This window comes from Rhinopithecus bieti, unplaced genomic scaffold (genome assembly GCF_001698545.2).
Source record: "Rhinopithecus bieti isolate Rb0 unplaced genomic scaffold, ASM169854v2 scaffold_18295, whole genome shotgun sequence".
Classification (NCBI taxonomy): Eukaryota; Metazoa; Chordata; class Mammalia; order Primates; family Cercopithecidae; genus Rhinopithecus; species Rhinopithecus bieti.
Window position 1 is genome coordinate 124,361 of NW_016809135.1, and position 25,805 is coordinate 150,165.

General features: G+C 44.1%; 1 protein-coding gene across 1 annotated transcript in view; it reads left to right on the plus strand.

Moving 5' to 3' along the window:
- The first annotated feature begins 346 nt into the window (after positions 1-346).
- Positions 347-25,805, plus strand: part of MYO5B (myosin VB) — a 284,042-nt gene continuing 258,583 nt past the window's right edge. Inside the window, 1 exon segment of the mRNA XM_017888643.1 lies at positions 347-565. Within this exon segment, the coding sequence (XP_017744132.1) occupies positions 464-565 (102 nt within the window). The 5' untranslated portion in view covers positions 347-463.

A 25,805-nucleotide genomic window follows, 5' to 3' on the forward strand; every position in this document is an offset into this window, starting at 1 on the left:
CAGTTTCCTCTGTTTCATTCTCTGCTCCTCCTCAGTTTCACCGGGGTGTGTGATCCACTGCCCTCATTTCCTTGTTGGCAATGGGTCCTTTGGCACCTGTGGCTGCTTCACGGGCAAACCATGGGCAGTCAGGGTTTGCCTGTAGGCCCCGAGAGGCTTGGGACTTGCAAGGAGTTTTACCCTCCTTCCCTGAGCACTGGCTTGTGTCATTTGATGACTACTTATTAAGAACCTAGAACTTTCTGCCTGTGAGGTCGACATACCCATTATGCTTATTGCCTGGAGAGGAGGCCCTACATTCTGCTGCTGCTGCTGCAGAGTGATGATTTTTAATGGACCAGAACTTACATGTCTAAATGAGTGTTATTGTTGAGTGAAGTCACTTTAGGACGATGATTTAAATAACACCGCGATTTCTCAAGAAGTTTGGAACTTCTCTTATGGTTGAGTTCAAAGCCATTTTATGTTACACGTGGCCCAAACAAGTTTTATTAGTACAATTAAATCTTTATTGAGGACTTTTGATGGACCACGTAGTGAACTTGGACTGGGAATCAAAAGAACGGTAAGGCGGGGTGTCTGCCTTCATTGAGCCTGCAGTCTGGCTGAGATGCACATGTAAGCCACACTAGCACAAGCCAGCATGCACTGGCCTGTCACAAGAGAGGTGAGATCAATTCTAGGGGTGCACAGGTGGGAGTGATGACATCTGTGGTGAACGGGGGTGGGAGGAAAGTCAGGGAAGACATCAGCAACGAAAGATTGGGAGGATTTGAGAAGAAAGATGGGGAGGAAGGATAAGGGAACCATATGAACAGCAGTGTTTGAAAATCTGGGGACTTGTCTGGGAAATGAAGTCATTTCATTGGACTGACAATGCATACTGCAGTGTTGGTTCCCCTTCATAGGTGGAGCCAGGCCCAGCATAAGCACTGGCCCTGTGGACGGATGCCAGGTGAGGTTGGCAGGTCTGCTGACCCAGCTGGCGTCTCCTGCAGGAGCTGGGAGCAGACATTGTCTGAAGGTAGGGGTATATTGTGGCCATGCTGAGGAGCCAGCATAGAAAATAGTGTTGGGCCTGGGGACCTCTAGTGGGAAGACACTGGGGAGAGACATTGAGAAGAGGAAATAGAAATGCAAGGCAGGACAAAGGGAGTTTGATGATGATAGTGATGATGATTTTTTTAAGAGTATGTGTTGTGAACAAAGTGGGAAAGAACTTGTGCTTATTTACAGTGGATAGACTGGTGCTGGGGCAAGTGAGTACATCATAGAAGTTAGGATGAAGGAGAGATGGAAATGGTGACCAGTGGAGATCAGCCTCAGTGGCCTTCAATACAGACTAAGAAGTGTGACCTTGATCCAGGAGGCTCTGGGAGCCACACTGATCCTTCTTGAACAGGGAGTGACATGGCCAGCCTAAGTTTTAGGAAGGGGGATCTTCTAGCTCTTGGTGGGATGGATTGGAGTGGGGAGAGGCTGAAGGCAAGACAACCTTGGCCTTCACAGCCTAATTGAAAAAGTAGAGCAAACACTTGAATCAGGATGCTTCAGATGGGTCAGATGGGGAAAGAGGGGGAATTTGGTGTGAGAGGCAGATGTTGAAAGGATTTGGGGATGACTTGGATGTTGGGTGAGCACAGAATCCTTGTTTTCCCCAAAATGCCTAGTTTAAGCCCAGTGTCCCAGCATAAGTGAATCATGGAGCTGCCTTTCTGTAGGTCAAAAATGGCCAAATGTGGCTATTTCTTGCAGTTCAATGTAAGGTTATATGTGCCTCTTTTTCATATTTGGGAAGTGCCCTGGTTTGGACAGTAAATGATTTGGTCCCCCTAGTTAGACATGGGGAGATATGGCAGAGCAGTCTTCTTCAAAGTTCTAAGCTTGGCGACTGGGAGAATGCCCTGGTACCAGAAGGGAATTAGGATTGGGAGGTGGGTGATATTGACCTACCTGCTCACCAAACTTGGGACCGACTTACATTTGACTTTCAAATAATTCTGTTCCCTCTCCAAAGATGCAACACTTTCATCTCTAAGGATATTGGAAGCAAAGAAGCTCTGAAGGTGGTTCCTGTATAAGCTCTTGAAAGATTGCTTTCAGTGGCATGACCCGTATGGGAGTGTCTAAGTTCTGGTGGATGTGTTCACGTGTGAGGCTCCCTGCACTGTGGGCATTTCTCACATGGGTGGTTAGAGTAGGTGGCTGACCACCCCAAGGTGCATGGGTCTTGTTCACTTAACTGTGTCCATTAACTGATTTCAGACTCTTTCCTGAAAGACAGCTGGGCTCACAGATGCTAATCCTTATTCACAGTGGGGCTGGGCTTGGGTGTGTCTAGGGGCTCAGTGCAGACCCACCCACCCATGTGTGTATCCCACAAAGGGTGCCCGGCAGAACCACTCTCATTCTGAACCCTGACACATGTGCCTGCTTCATGATTTAAGCAAGTACCAGGTATCTGGTGGAGAAGCAGAAATATCACGGTGATGAAACTCTTTTTAGTTTTATGACATCTTGCTTCAGTCCCTTGAGCGCACAGGTTAACTGCAGGGCTTGCTGTGTGGAGGAGGGAAATGCAGGGAATTACTCCCACTTTTATTTCATGGGTGGAATTACTAGCTATACCAAAGCATCAGTCCCCAAGGATAAATAAATGGCTTTGTCAGGTCAACCATGACAATAGAAGATACTTCAGTGGAAACACATTTTTCTGAAATGGTTGCACTCAAGATCATTGGTGAGGGAATGCTCTGTGAGAAAGGTTGCACAGGGAACGTTGACAGATTTTGGCCAGGTGTGGTGGCTCACACCTGTAATCCCAGTGCTTTGTGGGGTTGAGGTCAGTGGATTACTTAAGGCCAGGAGTTCAAGACCAGCCTGGCCAACATGGCGAAACCGTGTCTCTACTAAAAATATAAAAATTAGCCAGATGCAGTGGTGCATGCCTGTAGTCCCAGCTACTCAGGAGGCTGAGGCATGACAATCACTTGAGCCTAGGAAGTGGAGGTTGCATTGAGCCAAGATCACGTCACTGCACTCAAGGCTGAGTGTCAGAGCAAGACTGTTTAAAAAAATAAAAAAGTACAGGTTTATATTATTGAGTAAGTCCACAGGCAATAGATCCTGGTTTCAGTTTTTAGTGGCCTAACGGCTACAGAAAGAGTCAGTACCCCATCAATGTGTTATGTACCAAGTTTATGGATGAGGAGATCTACAAACACCAGAGTTACCTAAGTCTCTGTTGTCTTTGATAAAAGCAACACTGGTCTCCTTATAGGTTTTTTCCCTCTTTTGGTAAATGTTCTCATGGGGCAGCAGTGTAGCTCAAGGGTCATTTCTGCATTTTTCTCCTCGATGGCTTATTTCTTTTTGAGAATGAACTACTCCTTTCTGTGTTTCATTATGAAATCTTGAGGTTTTAAATTCTTTCCGACTACAAAAAACAAACAAACAAACAAACAAAAAACTCAGTACTTTAGAAAACTGGGAGAACACCAAGAAGTGTTGTCCATAATCTTAGCATTCTCTCTCTCTTTTTTTTTTAACCACATTTTCCCTCCCTGTTTCTAAGCCCACCTACTCAGGGTTACACTACACTGCCAATTTGGTGTGAACCTGTCTAGTCCTAGCCTTTGCTACTTAAACAATATAATCCATAGATGCTTGGGTCAACCTGTCTAGGCTAGCCTTTTGCTTACTTAAACAATGTATCCATAGATTGCTTTTAAACACAAGGATTATACTATAACATTTTGTAACTTGTGCTTTTTGGTTAATATACCTTGATTATCTTTCCAAATCAACCTGTTAGTCTACTACATATTAGTGACTACAGGATTCCATGGACGACTGTTTTACTGGAAAGGGGTCCTGATACAGACCCCAAGAGAAGGTTCTTGAATCTCACACAAAGAATTCGAGGGAAATCTAGAGTAAAATGAAAGGAAGTTTATTAAAGTAAATGAATTAAGAGTGGCTACTCCGAAGGCAGAGCAGCCTCAAGGGCTGCTGGTTGGCTATTTTTATGGTTATTTCTTGATTATATGCTAAACAAGGGGTGGATGGATTATTCATAAGTTTTCCAGGAAAGGGGTGGGCAATTCCCAGAACTGAGGGTTCCTCCCCTTTTTAGACCATATCGGGTAACTCCCTGATGTTGCCATGGCATTTGTACACTGTCATGGCACTGGTGGGAGTGTTTTGTTTTGTTTTGTTTTGTTTAGCATACTAATGCAGTATAATTAGTGTTTAATGAGCACTGAGGACTACCAGAAGTCACTTTAATTTCCATCTTGTTTTTGGTGTGTTTTGGCCGGCTTCTTTACCACAACCTGCTTCATCAGCAAGGTCTTTGTGACCTATATCTGGTGCTGACCTCCTATCTCATCCTGTGACTTGGATGCCAAACTTCCTGGGAATGCAGTCCAGCAGGTCTCAGCCTCATTTTACCCAGCCCCACTTCCAGATGGAGTTGTTCTAGTTTAAACACCTCCAACCAACTGCATGATGATTTGTTAACATCGCACTGAACATGAGGCAATTCTCAATTTTTGCCCTTACAACAACACTACAGTTAACATCCATATTATTTACTCTTTCCGTCCTGAAGCTAGTGTTACTGTAGGAGAGTCTTCTAGACTTGGCATAACTGGATTAAGTTGCTCTCCAGGGTTCATCCATTCTGCAGTTTTGTCGACAACATGAGCATGCTTAGTTTCCTATCTTGGTATTACTAATCTTCTTGTGTGTGTGTGTGTGTGTGTGTGTGTGTGCGTGTGCAGGCGGCTGTGCACAAAGCTCATAGGTTAGTAAGCAGTATTTCACCTTTTAATGGTCATTTCTTGAATCATGAGGGAAGTTGAGCATCTTTTCATGTTTATTGCCCTTTTGTATTTTTCTTATTCTATTTACAAATTGTTCATACTTTCTTACTGATTTGATAGCTTTGAGAATAATAGGTATTGAACCTTTCTCTGCATGTTTGTTAAGGTTTCTTCTGCCGTTTGTTTTGTTTGTGGAGTCTTTTAAAAGAAAACGCGTGCTGTCAAATCTGTCGGTCATTTTCCTTTATGGATTCTGAATTTTATAGCATGCTTAAGGTTTTAAATTTTGAAAAAAGTATTTTGGAGCCTACCACTCTTGACATTTATTCAGTGATTCAATAATTCAACTAATATTAGAGTATCTACTTAATGTGTTCTGTTCCTACTAATTACCATATCATTTCCTCTTCCCCTTCAGTTCCATTTTGGGCTCCAGTATGTTACTGGCATTCATTCATGATTGCAGCTTTTTAGTAAATTGAATATCACCCTGTTGAAAAGCATGAAAGTTATGGTCTATCCAAGCAGCTGACCAACCTCTTCCAGGAACCCCCGTGGTTTCTGGTCTTTATAACCTTTTTATAGTTCTTTGAGCAGACTGGGTGCTCTTGTGTTAAAAAAAAAAAAAAAAAAAAAAAAAAAAAAAAAAAAAACTGATTGTTAACCAAAGTCAAGGGTTTTAGACACACCCTGCTTTAATGAGGTGTGTGAGAACGCAGCAGCAGCAGGATGGCTATAATCTTCCTTCTCCATTATGCCATGTGACCTCGGGCCTGCGCCTCAACCTTTTGTAGTGCCCTCTGCTCAAATGCAAGACCCAGTCTTCCCTTTTAATGCTGCTCCATCACTGTTTCTTGGTTTCATGATTCTTCCAAATTTCAGCTTGGGGCTGTGTCTGCTACTATGGTTTTTTGGCTTATCATTTTTCTCTTCTAATCTTTTCTTCCCATCTTTGAGCCTCTTATTTGAAATCCCTTCAAGGCAGGCAGTTATTCATTTGGATTCTTCTTTGTTTCTGCTGGCCCTTATATGTGTCTGCTTCATTTCCTGGTCTCTGTCTTTGAAGCTGAAATTAGAAACCTGCAAAAAAGCATAACAGATGCTAGAATCTCATGAAGTAACAGCCCTGAAATAGCCCAAGTCTACTGGCACAGGATTTGGCCATAATTCTAGTGAAAGCTCACAATGGGGCTGCCCTAACTAACCACATTGGTCCCTGCTTCTCACAAACTTTTGAGGATGGTCTCAGTGTATTGTCATCCCCTTAGCCAAAACCCTTGGCTTTTCTAGTGCCATTTCTCCTCTTTTCCTTTTAGTATTTTGGCATTGAAAGCTTTGGGAAATTTTCAGTGCAAGCCTATATATTACAAATAGGCATTTAAATCTGTAGAAGCTTCAAGCAGACACAGAACAGAAGTCAGGGGTGCTGAAATACATGTAACAGGGTGTGGTAGTGTCAGGTGGCTCAGTTGATAAACAAATGGCTGCCTAGTGCCCTCTGAGACTTCTACAAAGACAGAAACAGCCTCCAGCAATGGAAAGAAGGCAGACAGTTGCCAGATTTTGGTTGAAGTTTCGGGGCTACCAGTTAGTTTTCGTTGTACGTGCATCTGTTAGGTTCTCTGAGTATACCTACCCAATAGGATGGTTGTAAGGATTCAGGGATGAGATTGTGTGTATTAATTACTATGAAGTGCCATCTATACATGGTAATAATAGGTGATTAAATTTCCAAGAATGCAAGGATGGGTATGCAAATAAGCTTGAATATGAGTAAAATTTATAAATGCCCTCAGAGATTTTGCAGATACAGTGCCAAAGAACTTGAGAGGAGAAAGCTTCTGTCAGTCTGGGTATATTGGAGGGGAATGCATAGCATTGATGTTAGTAAATACTCAGTAGTTGATCAAAGCGCTATGAGATGGGCCTCCACTCCCTTTATAAACTTCCAGTGCATCTGAATGATAGTAGAGGACTTTGTTTTAGTCTCCTTTGACCTGGTGGCAAGTGGCTGCAATGCATCTATATGTACAGGTGGGGCTGTTGCCCTTCCCTGTGTTCAGGTGGGGCCTCCACTAACTGGGGGAATTCCCTTATGCTGGTGGCACATGGACACCCAGGCACATACCTGCTGGTAAGCGAGTCAAAATGCACTTCTTCATAGAAACATGTCACTATATTTTAGGTGTACAGGCTGTGTGGGCTGTCCTGGGAACCTAGCGTGGCTAGAATCGTTTCTGCAGAAAAAGTGAATTCTGAATTCCAGACTCAACTTGGAACACAGCTTGTTTGAACAGGAAGCCCTCACTTAATGCTATAGGAGGATGAGGGATGCTGTTGCAGGGAAAGGGGTGATACAATGAGGCTCTTTCTGGATGGATCCAAGAGGTAGCAGCTCCCCTGTGCTGCATTATACTGCACAGCAGGTCAGTTGTAGAGCGACAAAAGTGCTAGGGAACTCTTCTGCTTTGATTTTTAAAACTTCATTTTGTAAACTTTGGCTTACAGAAAATCCCCAAGAAGCCTTAAAAGGGTGGAGACAGCCACAGCAGAAATAGCAGCAGAAAGGCGAGGTGGTTTGATTTGGGTAGTGGTTTCCCAGTTGAGTGTAAATTCTGACTGTGGAGCATATGGGTGTTAGTTGATGAGTGTGGTGACAACTCAAGGAGGGATACTAGCTAATATCCTATGGCTGAAATTTCCTGGAGTCCCTGTCCTGACTTGCCACCTTTATTTCCTTCTACCCTCCTTTGGACACCAAACCCACAGCCAGCTTACAGCAGGTCACCCCACACCTGCCCTGCCACTGTGTGTCACAGGTGCTGGCTTCTTCCCCTGGTCTATGGATTCTTTCTGTGCATCTTCAAATCTTCTACATCCTTCAAAGCTTTGCTCAAAGTCCCTGCTTCCATGAAACCTTTTCTAACCCTCCAGCCAAAAGAATCTCTGCCATCTCAGGAGTTTCTGTGTCACCCAACCCCTTCTGCTCTTGTGGCTCTTAATACTCTCTTCCTCATACTGTTAGTTACTGTGCTTCCCCGCTAGCATGAGGGCTGAGTCCCCAGGCCTTTCTCATCTTGGTTTTCCTGCACCTAGCATCATCTTGGAGACCTGACCTCTTTGAGAAGGGTGCCTCATCAATCAAAACTGGCAGCCTCCCAGTGAATGCCCTGGGCTTCATGACAAAGCCCTACCCAGGAGACACCTGGGCCTCTTGTTGCTACCTCTGCATGTTTATTTGGAGGTTTTTACTGATGTCTGTATAGACGACAGACACATGCAGGCAAACATAGTGTGATTCTTAAAACATTCATTTTATTTATTTTTATTTTTTTGAGACGGAGTCTTGCCCTGTCACCCAAGCAGTGGCACAATCTCACCTCACCGCAACCTCTACCTCCCAGGTTCAAGCGATTCTCCTGCCTCAGCCTCCCTAGTAACTGGGATTACAGGCATGTGCCAGCATACCTGGATAACTTTTTTTTTGTATTTTTAGTAGAGATGGGGTTTCACCGTGTTAGACAGGATGGTCTCGATCTCCTGACCTCGTGATCTGCCTGCCTTGGCCTCCCAAAATGCTGGGATTACAGGCGTGAGCCACCGCACCCAGCCATCACTCTGCTTTTTAACAGTCTCTAAGATGTTTATCCGAGGTAGAATCCTCAGAGCAGTTGGAGAAGTAAACAGGCAATCATTAGAGACACTTGGCAAACATCAAAGTCCTACCTGGCTGTGGGTTAAGGAAGTATCTTGCAGAATACTGAGAGAGAGCTGAAATGGGACACGTCCATGGCTGCATGTTCTGGTATTGAGGAGTGTCCATGGTGTGGTGGTTACCTTGTTCACAGCTGTGAGACTCGCTTAGCAGTTTCAGGTGTGCTATTATTGTGAGTCTCTTTCACAATTTACTGTAGAGGATTACTATTCCCAGTCAGTCCGATTTGGGGATATTGGTAGAGTGACCTCCTTTTTGGTTCTGTGTTGCTACGTACAGACCATTCCAATATATGTAGTGGCACAAGAACAGTTTATTTTTGTCTCTTGCATTTCTGTGAGTTGACCAATTGTGTGTGTTCCTGTGGCCTGTTCATCTCTTCTGCTGGCGTCACCCTCCCCCTGTAAGCAGAAGACTTCTAAGCCTATTTCTGAAGTTGTTACTCTCCTCTGAGCTCCAGACATAAAGATCCAACCGACTGCTGGCGTAGTCAGTGGAATGCCCCAGCCTTGGCATTTCCACAAATGTGGAAATTATCTTTGGTTCCAAATGCAAGGGTTATATAATTTATCCATGTCTTCAGTGCCTGCACAGTGTATGGTACACATAATGGGTTCTGAGCAATATTTGAATCAGTGAGTAAAGAATACTTGTCAAGGCCCACCACTGAGGGGTAGATATATCAATTGTGATACACACATGTGTGCACACACAATGGAATACTGAAACGAGTAAGCCAGATCTATGCATATTAACAAGGAAAAACATCAATGGTGAGTGGAGACAAACGTGGAATATGTAGTGCGTGCTACCATTTTTCTTAAGTATACAACCAAACAATATTACATATTTACATGTGTATCTAGTCATGGTACACAGACGTAGATGTGAGGGAATCACTCCACTCAGCCGAGATTGCGCCACTGCACTCCAGCCTGGGCGACAGAGCGAGACTCCGTCTCAAAAAGAAAAAAAAAAAGAAAAGATAATGACTATCTTTTGGGACAGAGAAAAGGCAATGGAAGAGGGAAGGAACTCTCAACAGTAATAAGTTTATTTTAAAAAATCTGGAGTGAGTAGGAATAGGCCATAAATATGTTAAACAGGGTGTTGAGGATATGGATGTCTGCTTTAACTCTGTACTTCAAAAAAGTCTGCCATATTTTAAAATTAAAATATTTAAAAAGAAAACACAGGAATCTATCAGAAGTCAGCAGAAATAAGGCATGTGCTTCACAGGAAATTTCAGTAGGAACTTGGTGAGAGTCACCCTTCTGTGACAGAGATTAAAACCCAGATTCATGGCTCCTGGCCCACTGACTTTTCCAATCCCCTTTGTCATCCTATTGTACTCAGGCCTAGAAGGTTTTGTAAAATTGTAATTTTCTAGCCACATTGGTGTTGACTGCTTGTTGCATGTGTTAGTGTAGCTCTGTCCTGGGCATAGGATAGTCTGCTAATATTTAGGGCCTAGCTGCTTGAGTGAGTGTTTTTGACATCTCTTTAAGGAGAATCTGTGTTAGCATCCATATAATGCAATTGGGCCTCACAAAATTTTAGATACCCAGAATGTGGCACTGTGTATCGTCTCAGGACTGATAAGAGAGGCCAAGTCTTGGGAAGAATTGGCTTGACTAGGAACTGTGTCTTAACTGTCCATGCATCTCTCTTGACACCTGCCACATTGGTGCTTAAATATTTATTTGAATTAATGGATCCAGTGTTTTATTAATGTAGCATTGTTAATCAGGATGGGGATGAGACCTTCTCCCTGCAGGTTTAACAGAGAACCTGGAAAGAGCCCTTCCACCTCCACAGCATTTCCTGGGAGAAGCTGCACAGGTTCTTTTACAGGAGATCTCGAAGTTCTGATCTGAGACCTCTGTGTCTGTGGTGGCAGCCTGGCTGCTTTCCTCCGCTGACTGAGGGCAGATGGCTACCTCCTCTTTTTTTGCACTGTTGCTTGCAAGATCCCCAACTCTTCCTCACCCCCACTGTGATGTTAAGAACCTCACTGTGGGCTCAAAAGCTGCAGCATCCCCAAGTCTTGGTAAGTAAAAAGTACTGCATTCCCACAGAATGGTAAATGAAGCTTTTCTGGAGACTTGCAGTTTATGGGATAGGGAAGTGGATGGATAAGATAATTGTCTTCTCTCTTTCCCCTTCCTATGTCTATTGTGTTAACTGTTACAGTTGTCAAAGGACCAAACTGCTGAAATAGGACATACAGCTTCTCTGATGTGACGCTAAACAGGGCAGGTTACTACTCTGTTGTGACTGGTTGCCACTGCCTGTGGGCAATAGCTCTGTGCTAAACGGCATTCACTTGTTAAATGATCTTTGCATAATTTTACAGCTGATTATATCACTGCATGACTTAGTTTTAACCAGTTTAATTATCCCAGTTGCAAATTATGTGATTTTAAGAAGGAGGTGATAGGTGAAAGGCTGGTATCCTTGGGAAAAGTAACTGCATTTAAAAAAATGGTCTTTGTTTAGCCTGGGAGTGGGGATGAGGCTGATTTTAACTAGTCATTAGTGTAGGTGTTGCAGATAGATTTTTAAAATTAAAGTTCTAAGGAATATTGCTGTATGAATGTTTTTCTAGTTATATGCAATTTCTTCATTATACTATGAGCTTAGAATATTAGTTAGAAAAATTACCACTGGCTACCTGACCACTCATAGCAGATTATCTAGACAGAATGGAGAGGCTAAGAGAGCTGTTGGTGCTGTTAATTACATGCAAGGGAAACTTGGGCATGTTACAGTTCTGAAATGGCAAGTGGGTGAAAATAGACTGAAATCGCTGGCTTGGAGTTGGAAGACCTGGGTTCCAGACTCTGCAGTTTCATGAGAAAAGTGGACAGAGCCACTTAAACTTGCAGAACCTCCTGATCCCCTTTATTTTTCTAGAGATGGAATAATATCTACCTTACTTCTCAGAAGAATTGTGAGGGTCAAACTAGATAATGTTTTAAACTCTTCCCAACTAGAAACAGATTGTTGTTGCTACCATCAGAGCAAATGTCGAGATTTGGCTATATAGATTTGGTTTGAAAGTTCCCAGAAGGCAGGAGAAACATAAAGAACTTTGCAGGCCTTCAGTAAGGGAAACAATTGCTGCCTCAGTGATGAATTTCCTGGCCCTGAGAGTATTGAGGCCCAAACTGGATAATCATTTTTGTGCCAGAGATTCAGAAGAAGGGATTTGAAAATTAAGTAGGCAGTTCCTCTCTAACTCTGGAGAGAGTAATAAAAATGGTTAAAGCAGAGTTTTAGAAAAGCAAAACTGAGTATAACCCAGAAAGAGAAAGCTAAGGGAGGACGCATGAATTCTGGGTCAAAATTGATACTCGATTCATCCTGAATAAAGGGCCAAAAGGAACACAGAATCTTCTTTTCATTTTACAGGTGGAAAATTGAAGCTCTAGTTGGCAACATGTGCTGCTAAGTGTTAGCAACTAGGTGCCAGATACTGTTCTGAAAACGTTATTATGCCGTGGAATTCTCTCATATGCCTCTTGGAAGAGGATCCATGATAAACTGAGGCACAGGGAGATGATGTGACTTGCCTGAATCACATAGCTATTAAGTGGCAGTAGTACTATTCTGGCGCTAGGGTCTTACTATGAAACTTCTGTGGCAGTTCAGGGAAATGATGATGTCATCTTCTGTAATTTGCATATAACTGTAAACCTTCCTTGGGGTGGACTGGGATGGCATGCCTGGCGGTGAATGAGTTTGAGATTCCTGATTATCTTGGGTATCAGGTTGGTGACACCCACTAGAGGGTTTGCCTCCTCCCAACTCCAGCTGTAGGTGGCCATGGTGACCAGCCTTGTAACTGAGTTCATGTAGTTGCAGAATGGTTGAACAGATGAGGGGAAACTCTCTGAGGCTCTGAATTAAAGTTAACTGCTCCCAAACAAGGATTTAATTCTGGCTTGCATTTGTGCCCTCAGTGCTGTGATGCCCACATGTCACATGCAGCATGCATGCCTGGGATAAATGTGCATATTTGGGTCTTTGTCCTCAGTTCTTGGCACATAGCTTCTAAAACCCTGGGAATCTCTGGAGTGATAAAAGTGTCTTTTGTATGCTACTGAGATGGCTGGTGGCTCCTAGATATTATAATAGTTTCAGGATTGGGGCTGAGTGTCAGAGACCAAGGCATGATTAGAGGGTTGGAACTGTCCCACTCCTTGACCTCTGGCAGAGGAAAGGGGCTGGAGATTGAGTCAATCATCAATGGCCAATCAATCATGCCCATGTCATGAAACTTTCATTAAAAAACTCTAAATGGTGGGGTTTGGCAAGCTTCCAGGTTGGTGAACACGTTGAGGTGCTGGGAGGGTGGTGCACCCAGAGAGCTCACAGAGACTGCCTTCCCCCATACCTTGCCCATGCACCTCTTCTATTTGGCTGTTCCTGAATTACATTCTTTATGATAAATGGATGGTAGTAAGCAAAGCACTTTCCTAAGCCCTACGAGCTGTTCTAGTAAATTACTGAGCCTGAGGAAAAGTATCATGGGAACTCCCTGAAGTACAGGTGGGAACCTTAGACTTGGCACTGGCAGTGGGTATGGTCTTGTGGAACTGGTTTCTTAATCTGTAGGGTCTGGACCAACTCCAGGTGGTTAGTGTTAGAACTGAATTGGAGGAGGAACACCCAGTTGATGTCTGGAGAATTGGTTCTTGGATGGAAGAAACCCACACATCTGGTGTCAGAAGTGTTGTGAGTAAAAACAGTTCTTTGCCTAAACTGGCTGTTTTCTTCCTCAAATTTGCAAGTCTTTCCCTTGTATTAAGGTGGTAGCGTTCATTTTTCTAACTGAAGTAAAATGAGCATGTGTTGTTTAGTGGTCTTAGCTCCTAGGAGGGACAGAAGTTGGAAAGGATATCCATGAATAGAACTTAGGTCCCGATCCTACAGTTAATATTAGGCCGCACATTCCTTTGAGGCAGGAAGGATTGGGTCTCACAGTATGTTGCGTGACATTAGTATATCTTATCAATCTGCACATAGCCTTTACTTTAAGCAGAGGAAACACTTAGGTTCTTGACCTGAATTGGTTTTAAACAATGAATTGTACATGTCGATAGCTCCTAATAACGTGGAATATCCTTCTAAATTTTTCTCTGTTCACGTATTTGGAGTTTTAAGATGCATTTTCCCACTAGAAACAATCTTTTTGCAGGTCACTGTTTCCAGGTCAACCTGTTGGTCCATAACACACTTGAGCTTGTAATATTCACAGTGTAAGGCTGAAGCCTGGATCCTGGAATCCAGTAACCACAGGGAATAGGGTTTGGTCCATGGTTTAGTGAGGACTTATGTCTGGCACTTTGCCTGCCTCCTGTTATATTTAACCCTCTCTTCAACTCTACTCCAGCCCTTGGTGCCTTTGTGGGTCTTGAGCCCCATCACACTTGAGGCTACCTTAATCTATGATAAAAATACATTTCCTCTTAGCTGCCAATCTCAACTGTTTTTCTGCAGATGACACTGAACTGACTTATATGGGTGTAAATACTAATATATCATATTTCTTTTAGAGGTGTATTTTCATTTTTAGAAAAGAATTTTGTTAAACCAAGCAAATTACTTCTTGGTAAAATTTCAGGTTCCATAACCAAGAATTTGGGAAGTATGAAATATGAATTGATGAGGCAAGAAAGACCATCAAGCTAACCTCAAACTCTTCTCTCCATCCACAGTTGTCTTTTTGTATACAATTGTGAATTCCTCAATTGCGGGCTATATTTTTTTAACAAAGATTACAGAACAGAGGGGTGGAATAGAAAAAGTTGCATGTGTGAATCAGAATGTCAGATGTTACTTGGACTGAAAAAATTTCCCCAGAAACAAGACTTTTGTCCCCATATAAGCCTTTTTGTCCCAGGACACCTGATTTGTTTACTGTGACCAAAACTAAACACAAAACACTGAGATCAGCCCCAAAGTATGGCAACCCTTTATATGGGAGAGAGGTTTTAAATTGTATTACAGTGCAGGGATTGTGTACCTTCACAATGAGGATGTTTCTCTCTCATGGTGTTTTCCTCCCTTTTCCCACCACCTTTACAGTAGCTGGTAGAAGAATCACCTGTGTGTACAGTGTATGAATCAGCTGAAAGAATCCTGAGCCCTCAGTTAGCTTTTGTTGGCTGTTAGCTTGTTATTTTAAAATAGTAGGTCTTTGTTTTCTTAAGGGTTGGGCAGCCTCCTATTGGGAGCACGAGCTTGGAGGGTCCTTTTGGCTCTGGGAACAAGTCATCTGTGGTCAGCCAATCCTCTGGTGACTTTAGATTAGGAGATAATTCATTCTGAGGGCTACTGGCCCCAACAGAAGGACCCACTGAAGAGGCTGACCTAAATCCAGGCTTTGTCGACCTTAGGAGAGGTGAAGAAGGAGGAAGGGAAAGCTGGTGAAGTCACCTGAGAAAACAGAGCAGATGCTTTCTTGCAAGGCGTGTTTGAGTTTCTGGTGACTCATAACTTTATTCCAAGTTTAGCTTGCTACTAGCTGCATGAAAATACATGTATTTTTAGATTCTACCTCCTAGTCATGTTTTGGCTTAATGATCAAATTAAGTATTTTAAAGAAATACCCAACATGAAATGTGGAGCTTCCCACAGAGTGGGATGGGCTGGCACATGACTTAATGATGAAAGACCCCTCCTATGCCTTCCTCCTTGCTGCACGGACACCTCAGCAACCTGGATGGGAGGGCCGGGCCCTTGTGCTTATTTTGAAGTTCTCTTAGTATGGGAACTTGCTTCAACCCGGCTTATCATCCCATCCCAGCATGGGAACCTGGCACCATCCTTTGTACATAGCAAGTGTTGTGTAAATGTTAATTGTTTAGTATAACTCCATTGAGGATTTTGATTCAGTAGGCTTTTTCAGTTTGTCCCCCTTCCTGTTGTCATCGTCTAACTTGAACAGCTAATACTTGAGGTGGCTTCTGGTGACTGTGGATGGCCTACAAGTAGCATGTGGCCTCTTGCCAAACCGTGACTCTTGGGGGCAGCTTTGGGCAACTCACCATTGGTTTCCCCCACATGCTCTATAAAAATGTCTGCCCTTGGAATAACATATTGTCAAGAGCATTGAAAGGATGCTGGGAGGGAAACTGATGTAGAGTGAGGAGAGGCTCTCCTGTAGATTTACTCTCAGGGAGGTAGTTACTTTGATTGGCTGCCCTGGAAATGAGGCAGCACCTCCCCCTACCCCACAGATGTCCTCCTTGAGCCTAGATGCAGATCCTTTAAGAAACTGTGTAGTTAACTCACTTGACCTTGTCACTAATACCAAGTTGCTGTAGTGTCAGTCTGGTCCCAACGGCTTGCTGAGGTATTTACTCATAGTTCCTTCTCTCGTGTGTCTTTTTAAAATGGTACTGGTTGGTGGGTTAATGAGTCCAGAGCTTGTTTGGGATGATAAAAATTCTGGAGATGGACAGTGGTGTTGGTTGCACAATAATGTGATTGTATTCAGGGCCACTAACTTGTACATTTAAAAGTGGCTAAATTGTAAACTTTATATTTACCACAATTAAACTAAAATTGTAAAAATGGCACTGGTAACAGGAGCAGCCCCTCCCCATACTTGTCATCTCAGGCATCTGAGTTGTGACTGAATAGCACCATTGTGTCCCTGTGGCAACAACCCCTCTGCCCTAGGATAAACTGATGCTGGCAAAATTAAGGAGGGCAGGCAGGCAGGCATTCCACTGGACACTGCCCAGCTGGGCTGTTGTCCAGGGGTGACATAGCAGATGCTTTGCCCTGGACTTGGACAGTCTGATTCCACTGCTACAGAGGCTCCTGTCCATCCCATGCCACCTTTTGCTGCCGGCTCCCTCGAGGCCTGGGCTTCTTCCAGGAGCTGGAGAGTGGCAGGTGGCTGTGCAGAAGAGGAGTCAGCCATTCATAGTCATCCATTCATATTCTCCAATGCCAGTGAGACCAACAGGTATTTGAAAGGGAATGTGATTTCTGTATCCCAGGGTTTGAGGGAAGGGCTCTGCCTCAAGGGGGAGAATTTGAGGAGTTTCATTTTGGAGCACTCTGTCTTTTAAGTGGAAGTGAGAGAGGGAGGAGGTGATTGGTCCAAGGACGAAGGGGGGGATGCTCTCTCATCCCCATCTTCTTATACTTGGAGAATGTGGAACAGCATTCTGTGGAGGAAGAGATACCACAAGTTAAATGTGGCACATTTTCCTAGAATATGAGTTATGAAAGATTCTGGGGGAGACAATAAAGACACACATGTGGTGAGGGTGTAAAGCAAGATGGAAAATTCTCTTTCTTAAACTTTTATTGAAGTAAGATTTATATCCAGAAAACACAGAAGTGTATGTCTAACTTGATGTATTGTCACATACTGAACCCACTGATGTAACTAGAACCTGATCAAGAGACAGAATTTACCAGCATCCCGGAAGTTTCCTTTGCATGCCTTTGCAGTCACTTTGCCCTTCCCCAGAGTCGCTTGTCCTGACTTCTAACACCATTGTTTACCTTTGCCTATTTTGAAGTTTCTGCAAATGGAATAGTTTAGTATGTTTTCTTATGTCCACATTATGGTTGAGATGTGTCCTTGCTGTTGCGTGTAGTGGTAGCTTCTTCCTTCTCCTTGCTGTATAGTGTGCTGCAGTGTGAATATACTGGGTTGTATTTGTCCATCCTACTGTTAATGGACATTGGGTTTTTTCTAGCTCTTGGCATTTACAAAAAAAAAGCTGCTGGGCATAGTCTTGTACTTGTCTTTCGGTAAACATATGTATGCATTTCTTTTGGGCATATATCTAGGAGTAGAATTGCTAAGTCGTGGTGGTGGGGGCGGATCTTGTGCTCAGCTTTCGCAGATATTGCTGAAGAGTTTCCAAAATGGTTTTACCTGTTTATACATTCATAAAAATTCAGCTTGTTCCACATCCTTGCCAATGCTTGTTTTCTTTTCTTTTAGGTATTATGTTGAGTGTAAAGTGGTGGTGTGTGTAATGGTATCTCATGTTTTCAATTTGCATTTACTTGATGACTGAAGTTGAGGGCTTTTACAAATTCATGTTCATTAGAAAGGTGAAATGTGTCAATCCAAATTTTAGTGGGTAGGCAGTATGCATCTACTCTCTCCTGCCATTAGGGGACTTGCATAGAAAAATTTGCCTGAAAGCCACCAAAATGTGCTTTCTCACCTTTGTGCTGTGTCATAATACTAAGTGGCATATAGTGATGTAAACCAAGCATGATCGAAAGGCACCTAATCTACTCCCAGGAAGCTCAGGGATCTGAAGCTTATTTTTGAGAAGGTACCAAGTGCTGATCAATTCCCTTTCCCTGTAGGACCTCCTGTGGAAGGATTTAGTCTAAAGAAACCAGATCTTTGAGCTTGGGAACTCTGCTATAGGCTTTATGTGATCTCAAGCTACACGGATTCACCTAGGGTAAAGGGAATATTGCCACTTTCCCTAGGGTTCCAGTATTGACCTAGCTTCTGTGTTGTCATCTTGATTCCTCGACTTCCCTTGCCTCCAAGGAAATAAGTCCAGGCTATGATGCCTTTGTGCTAATATATGTCTTTTCCCCATTGTAGGATGTTCTCATGTGGAATTTCCAGTTCTGGGAGTGTGCTGATAAAGGTCAATGGATGTGAAATTGTAGTATGTAGGAACCGGAAACTGGCAGTGGGCCTTAGGGTGAAGAGGGTGTCTTGTCCCCCCAGAGCAAGTGAGCAGCAGAGAGCGCTCCTGACTGCTGTTCAACTGTTCTTTCCTCTGTGCCTTTGTTTCCCAAAGTGCATTTCATGAAACACAAGTGTCTCTCTTGAAGTTGTGTTGTTTTAAGATAAAGCTTCTTTGTCAGGTGTAATTAAGAAATTCTGATTAAACAGATTTAAAAAACTATGTAGTTAAGCATTATGAATCTATAGGAGATGAATGGGAGATACAATATTCCTGAAATGGGCTGGACCATTGAACTCCTTTATTTTTGTGTGTGTGTGTGTGTGTGTGTGTGTGTGTGTGTGTGTGTGTGTTGCCTTGATCACTGATCACCTTAGCATCTCATGGTAGGCATGAAGTTTAAGCATCTGGATGCCGGGCCACTCTTGAGTTACAGCCTCATTTCTCTTAGAAAAGGACTTCCGAGTTGCAATCCAACATGCCATGAAGTAGCAAGCATCTCTGCTTTCTGTAACCCTGTTTATGTGCAAAGCTATGGTGTGTTATCCAAACTTGAACACACAGAGCGACTTCAGGTTTAATGAACTAGGAAAAAAAAATAAAAGACCCACAATAAGAATTCAAGTCACTGATGTAGTCACCTCCGAGCTGTAACGTTGTACTTTTTGTTTTTGTTTTTTTTTTTTTACTTTGCCACAATAAATTAAGCCTCCAAAACAAAAAGCCCAACTGCCATTTACTAACCCCATTCTGTTCTGGCCTAAAAGAGGAGACAAATTTTAACAAGGGCATCCTCACAGCCAAGTAAAGACGTAGTGCCCTGTCTACTATAAAACCAATGACATCTTTACAGGCATAAAAGGAAATGTATTTGAAAATATTTCTAATGAGGAAAATTGCCAAAATCTTATTTTATGCCTATATATATATTTGTGCCTATATATATATATATATACACACACACATATATCTGGTGTTTTTTATATATATCAGTGTTTTAGTCTGGGCTTCTTTATTTTTCAGTGTAATAGAAAGTGAAGTGTGAATGTCCCAGCTGGTTTTTTATCACAATCATTGTCAAGCCACTCACTGGACGTTACTTCACCTGATTGGGAATATTCTGAACAATGGAGAGACACACACAGGGAGCTTCTGACTGCGTCTCTGGCTTTTCCAAAAGGAGCAGGAAGGCAGCCGGGGCAGTGTGTGGCTAGTTGATAGGAGAGGAATCCTATGACCACCTTTTGGAATTGTCTTATTTAGACCAACTGCTGGATCCCCTTTGCTCATTTCTAGGAATTTGACAAGCCCAAGACTATGTCATGACAGGGACAGGAAGCACAAGAATGGATGCTGGTGTGTCCTGGCATGTTCCGTGCTATGAAGAGCTTGGGAGGTCTCACCAGGTGGCTGCTGTGGCTGTGTGATCTTCCCTGCCTCTCCTCCTGCCACACCTTTCCCTCCTTCCTGTTTTACCCTCATGCTACTGAGGCAAATCTTGTGTCTTTGGTGGCTGGTGCCCCTTACTTTCAGGGTATTTGAGCATAGAGGGAACATGGTATGATCGTTCACTGCCACCTTCTCAGCCATGTCAGCTCACAGTTCAGCTCCCTTTCCATTCAGTTCTGCAGCCAGGGGAAGGATCTTTATGTCCTCCTGAGTGTTTTCCCTTAGCTTAGCAGTGAGTGAGCTCTGCCTCTGGCTGCAGGGTACTCTCTGGCATGCCTTTTGCAATTAAAAAGAAGAAAAAGGAGGTATCTTGCCAACCCTTCTTTCTTATTGACCTCCCAACTGTGGCTTCTTCTGAGACTATTTTTCAAATAATGAGATCATCGAGGAGATGTCATGGAGGGTTAACAGGGGTTATCCTTGAGGCCTTCCTGGATTCCAATTTCAGTTTGCGGTCAGACTTGCTGAATCAAAGTCCAGCCCTTCTGATCATTCTGCAGCGTGGCATGGCCTGGCCTCTGATGTGCATTTAGTGGTAGAGCTGCACATTGCCACTGATACTTCTTTTGAAATGGGCTGGTGGTGGCAGGAAGGAACGCCAAGAGCTGGAAGCTGTTGGCCTGGGGTTCTGGCTCCATGCTCCTGTTAGAGATGAAAACTTGTCACTCCTGGATCTGAACTGAGTGTCCCAGCTTGTTTACAGGGGACTTGGGCTTCCTGCCCTGTGTTTTTTTTTTTCCCTTTTGGCATCCACTTCTTTGAATCTAGAAGCCTAAAGCCCATGGTCTGTCTTGGGGAACATAGTGTGGCACTGGTGGAAAGTGTAGGACCTCACACTAGGATCTAGGCTTGCTCTGTCATTGCTGTGTGACCTTGGGCTGGGAGGGAGGCACCTTCTATGGGCTGCAGTCCCCGGTAGTCACAGAAATGAGGGTATTAATGTTTTACTAGAAGAGTTATAAGGATTAGATGACAAAGGATAGAAAATACCTGCTGCCTTCTTTATCCTGCTGTGAAGAAGGGCAATGATAGACTAATTTCACCGTGGAATTCATGGTATACTCCTGTGTATATGTAGATGTGTAAAACTTGGATTCTTCATGTCTTGGCACATACCTGAGATGTCTTCCTTCCTTCTCCATCCTGCCTGTTTTCTATGAAGTCTCTCCAGTCTTCCAGACCCATGGAATCCCAAGAGATCCCTGTCTCCCCTGAATCTTAGCACTGCGGTAAGGACGACTACAATGCACTCCCATGGTCTGCTCTAGCTCAAGGGGTGTCCCCTACAAATAGTCTGAGTACACTTGGCACTAGAGATGTAACTGAAAAAAACAGGTCTCCAGGCCAGGCGCAGTGGTTCATACCTGTAATCCCAGCACTTTGGGAGGCTGAGGCAGGCAGATCATGAGGTCAAGAGTTTGAGACCAGTCTGACCAATATGGTGAAACCCTGCCTCTACTAAAAATACAAAAACTAGCTGGGCGTGGTGGCACACGCCTGTAATCCCAGATACTCAGGAGGCTGAGGCAGGAGAATCGCTTGAACCCGGGAGGCATATGCTGCAGTGAGCCGAGATCACACCACTGCACTCCAGCCTGGGCGACAGAGCGAGACTCTGTCTCAAAACAAACGAACAAAAAAAACCCACAGGTCTCCAATCTCCTGGAGCTTACATTTTTGGGCATGAGACAGTCAAGAGACAAACCTGATCATTTCAGATAAGAAAATCTGATAGTGGGGTTGGTGGAAAGTGACTAACAGACATGTTTTTACATGAGTTGGTCAGGAAAAGCTCTTCAGGGAAGGTGATGTTTGAACTGAGATTTACATGACAAGAGTCTTGTGAGACTCCCTGAGCAGAGGATGGGGAGGAGGGTTGCAGATTCAAAGGTCCAAGAAAAGAAAAGACCTATTGAGCTAGAATTGCGGTGTGCTGGATGGAAAGGGATGAGGTTGGTAGAGAGGATATGCGGATTCAAGAGCCTCAATGAGGAGTTCAGGTTCTATTAATGCAGTGGAACATTTTAAGCAGGGAAGTGACATGCGATGGGCTCTTTCAAAATAATGCTCTGACTGCTCTTTAGGAAATGCATGGTGATAGGTTTGGCTGTGTCCTCACCCAAATCTCACCTTGAATTATATCTCCCAGAATTCCCATGTATTGTGGGAGGGACCCCGCGGGAGGTAATTGAGCATGGGTGCCAGTCTTTCTCATGCTATTCTCGCGATAGTGAATAAGTCTCATGAGATCTGATGGGCTTATCAAGGTTTTCTGCTTTTGTTTCCTCATTTTGCTCTTGCTGCTGCCATGTAAGAAATGCCTTTTGCCATGATTCTGAGCCTCCCCAGTCATGTGGAACTGTGAGTCCAATTAAACCTCTTTTTCTTCCCAGTCTCCGGTATGAAAATGGACTAATACACATGGTTTGTGGAGGTTTAGAGCAGAAGCAGAGACCAGGTAAGAGGGAGCAGGAGCAGTCTAGGAGAGGAGGGGATTGGCAGGGTGAATGGAGAAGGATCAGATGCAAGATACCTGTTGGTAGTAGAGTGAATGGGCCTTGCCAATGGATTGGATGTGGATAATAGGGTAAAAAATAGGAAGCCAGGATGACATCTCTGGGCTTTTGCTTGAACCACAAAGTAGATGGAGGTATCATTTTCTGAGGTGGGAGAGACTAGGAAATAAACAGGTGAGGGGTAGGAAAGGATTTTGGCTTTTTAAACTTTCAGTCTACATGTTACACACCCAAATAAAGGCACTGAGTTGGATATGAGGGTTGAGAACTCAGTGGTAAAGTGGGGGTTCAGCTGCATACATGAGAGGCAGCAGCCATGCAGCTGGACAAGATCCCAGCAGAATTATGTTACATGCACAGAAGAAGGGACAGGGCTAAGTAAAAAGTGCATGGAGGAGGGGAGCCAGGGAACTACCCAGCAAATGGGTGGCCAGTGTGGAAGGAGGAAGGCCAGGAATGTGGTCAAGAAAGCCAAGTTGTTGTGGGAACCTGGCTTCCCACGATGCTTGTGTGTCCTTCCCAGTTCGCTTGGGTTTGATTTCATTTGCTTAGCTTCCTTGGCTTTTCTTATTTTGCCAGTTCCATCTGGGTGCAGAGTTGTGTTGAGTGACAAAATTGATATAAATTATTTACTGGTATGCCTCATGGTTGTTTATAATGTTTTTATTCTGCCATTTGGGGACCCTTGACAAGGTACCAATTTCAGTAGCAGGTACCAAGAATAGCAATGATAACAATTAGCATTTGTATAATACTTGATTGTCATAAATATACTTTCTTTTATCCAGATCTCTAAACTTCTCAATCAACTTCTTCTGGCTTCTCCTATGTGAAGGATTAGGTGAGAGTCCCTTGGCTAGGATTAAATCTTTGGCTACGATATAACTCCAACCTGCCTTTTGGAACTTGCCTCTCACCATACCTTTCCACAAATCCCTGGCTTCAACCCAGCTGCTGGCCTACTTGGGCCTTCCCCGTGCATACTCCAGCCTGGAATGTGAGCCCTGGTTGCTCTCCTGCTTCTGGTCATACAGGCCGAATTCTCTTCTGGGACTTGCTACTGGACTCTTACTTCCTCCAGTGGGAGCTCCCCATCTGCATCTCAGTGGGCTGGTTCCACCCACTAGATGCAGTCCTGTGCTGATATCCAATAACTGTGTGTCCTGCTGCTTACTTTCCATTGATGATTAATGTTTTCTGTTTTTATACTTTGCCTGCTTAACTACACTGTTAGCAAAGACCTTAGAATGCACTGTAGTACCTGGTGGTGTCATCTCATGCCCCCATGAGGTATTTAGTATCTGATTGGAATTATTCTCTTTTGATGCCCTTGTGAGGTAAGATAGGCAGCTCCTACAAATGAGGAAACTGAGGAAGGACACGGGCCAGCAGTTTATCCCAGGACACAGAGCAGTTAGGTTTGGGGCCAGCGTTCACACCACCGACCGCCATTTCCAATTTCCCCTCAGGCTACACTCCCTGAACGTGATACCCTTCCCTGGTCACTCTTGTCTCTCTCCCACATAAATGGGGCTGCTTTTTCACCAGCTGCTCCACAGACTTTGGACTGGATCCCTGAAGCTTGGGAAGAGCCTCAGCTAGACTGTGGCCTATTTTCTGTATCCTCACAGGTCAGAGGCTAAATGTTTTTTTTTTTTTCTCTCTCTCTCTCTCTTTTAAAATGGTTTCTGGTTATGTAAGTTGCAAATGTACTCTAATTGTAGCAGGACGAGCCGCAGAGAAAACTCCTCAGACACCGAGTTAAAGAAGGAAGGGGTTTATTCGGTGGGGGCATCGGCAAGATTCCTGTCTCAAGAGCCGAGCTCTCCGAGTGAGCAATTCCTGTCCCTTTTAAGGGCTCACAACTCTAAGAGAGTGAGTGTGAGGGGGTCATGATTGATTGAGCAAGCAGGGGTATGTGACTGGGGGCTGCATGCACCGGTAATTAGATCAGAACAAAACAAGATGGAGATTTTCACAGTGCATTTCAATACAATGTCTAATCTATTGATAACAGAACCAATTAGGTCAGGGGTGGATCTTTAACTACCAGGCCCAGGGTGCAGCACCGGGCTGTCTGCCTGTCTATTTCATTTCTGCCTTTTCGTTTTTACTTCTTTCTTTGGAGGCAGAAATTGGGCATAAGACGATATGAGGGGTGGTCTCCTCCCTTGTAATCACTTTTTGTCTGGGCAACCACAGAGTGTTCCCTCCTCTATAACATCAGTTCCCACAGGACTAAGATCAGTGTTTTCTGAAACCCATGGAGAACTTCCAAAGGGAGTGCCTAGAGAATTAACAGGGCCTAGTGGTACCAAGGAGACCTTGATGACTTCTAGCTCCTATTTTCTTTAGCCCAAGTCTTAGAGGGTTGCTTGTCCCCAGTGATGGAAGCTGGATGGTCTGTGTTATGCAGCACATTGTAGAAGTCAGTTGTTGATTTGTCTCCTATTAACAGAAAAGGGGCTGGAGCCTGGGACTCGGTGAAATTCCTCTCAGATGCTCCCCTATTGCTCTTAAGCCTGTGCTGAGGATCCTGCTCTTGGCATTCTTCCATTTAGTTTTAGAGAAACACAAAACACTGTATTCATTTAACACACCCATTGCTTCAGAGCTTTCTAAATCTGTAGGACCCAGAAATTCCCACAGAACCAGGAGTCGTGACAGATAAGACCTAGAAGTTACAGGAGCTATGGCTGTGCTAACTCTGCAGAGAGAAGTGCAGCATCATCAGACTCCATCCTGAAGTTGGAAGACAGCACTGCTCTTCCTTGTGCCCAGATGTTCTCAAGCTGGTGACAGCCCTGTGCTGATGGGTCATTTAGATAGTACTATATTTAGCCTTTCTGGTGGGCGAGAGGCCATAGCTTCTTGCTATGAGAAGAATCTACAGTGCTAGAATGTGTGTGCACACGTCCATCCATTCAGCATCTGCTTCAGTGCTTTGCAGGCCCTGTCCTGTATGCATGGGGCACCATGATGAACATTTTATCACTACCCTTGAGGGAAGAGAAACATCTGTACAAATGAATGTAGTGAATTCAAGACTTTTATAGTAAAAACACAGAGGGACCCCTGGGGCACGCATGAACAAACAGGCTTGACAAAGGGAGTAATGTTATGCTGGTCCTCAAAGGGTAAACAGCAGTGGAGGAGGTGGAGGAAGGGAGGAAGATGTCTTCAGCAGAGGAAACAGCATGAGCAAGGCCTACTGGCAGGAAAGCTCAGGAAGGATTTAAAATAGGTTAGTGCTGGGCGCGGTGGCTCACGCCTGTAATCTCAGTATTTGGGGAGGCCAAGGCGGGAGGATGGCTTGAGCCCAGGAGTTTGATACCAGCCTAGGCAGCATAGGGGGACTTCATCGCTACAAAAGCCACAGAAGTTCATACAAGACTGTCTGCAATCAGCCCAAATGTCCCAGCTACCCAGGAGGCTGAGGCCAGAGGATCACTTGAGCCCAGAGGTTGAGGCTGAAATGAGTAGTGATCGCACAACTGCACTCCCACCTGGGTGACAGAATGAGATCCTGTCTCAAAATAGGTTAATGTGGCCGGAGTGTGGGATGAGATGGTATGCAGGCAGGGGGCATGGGGGTGTGTGGGGG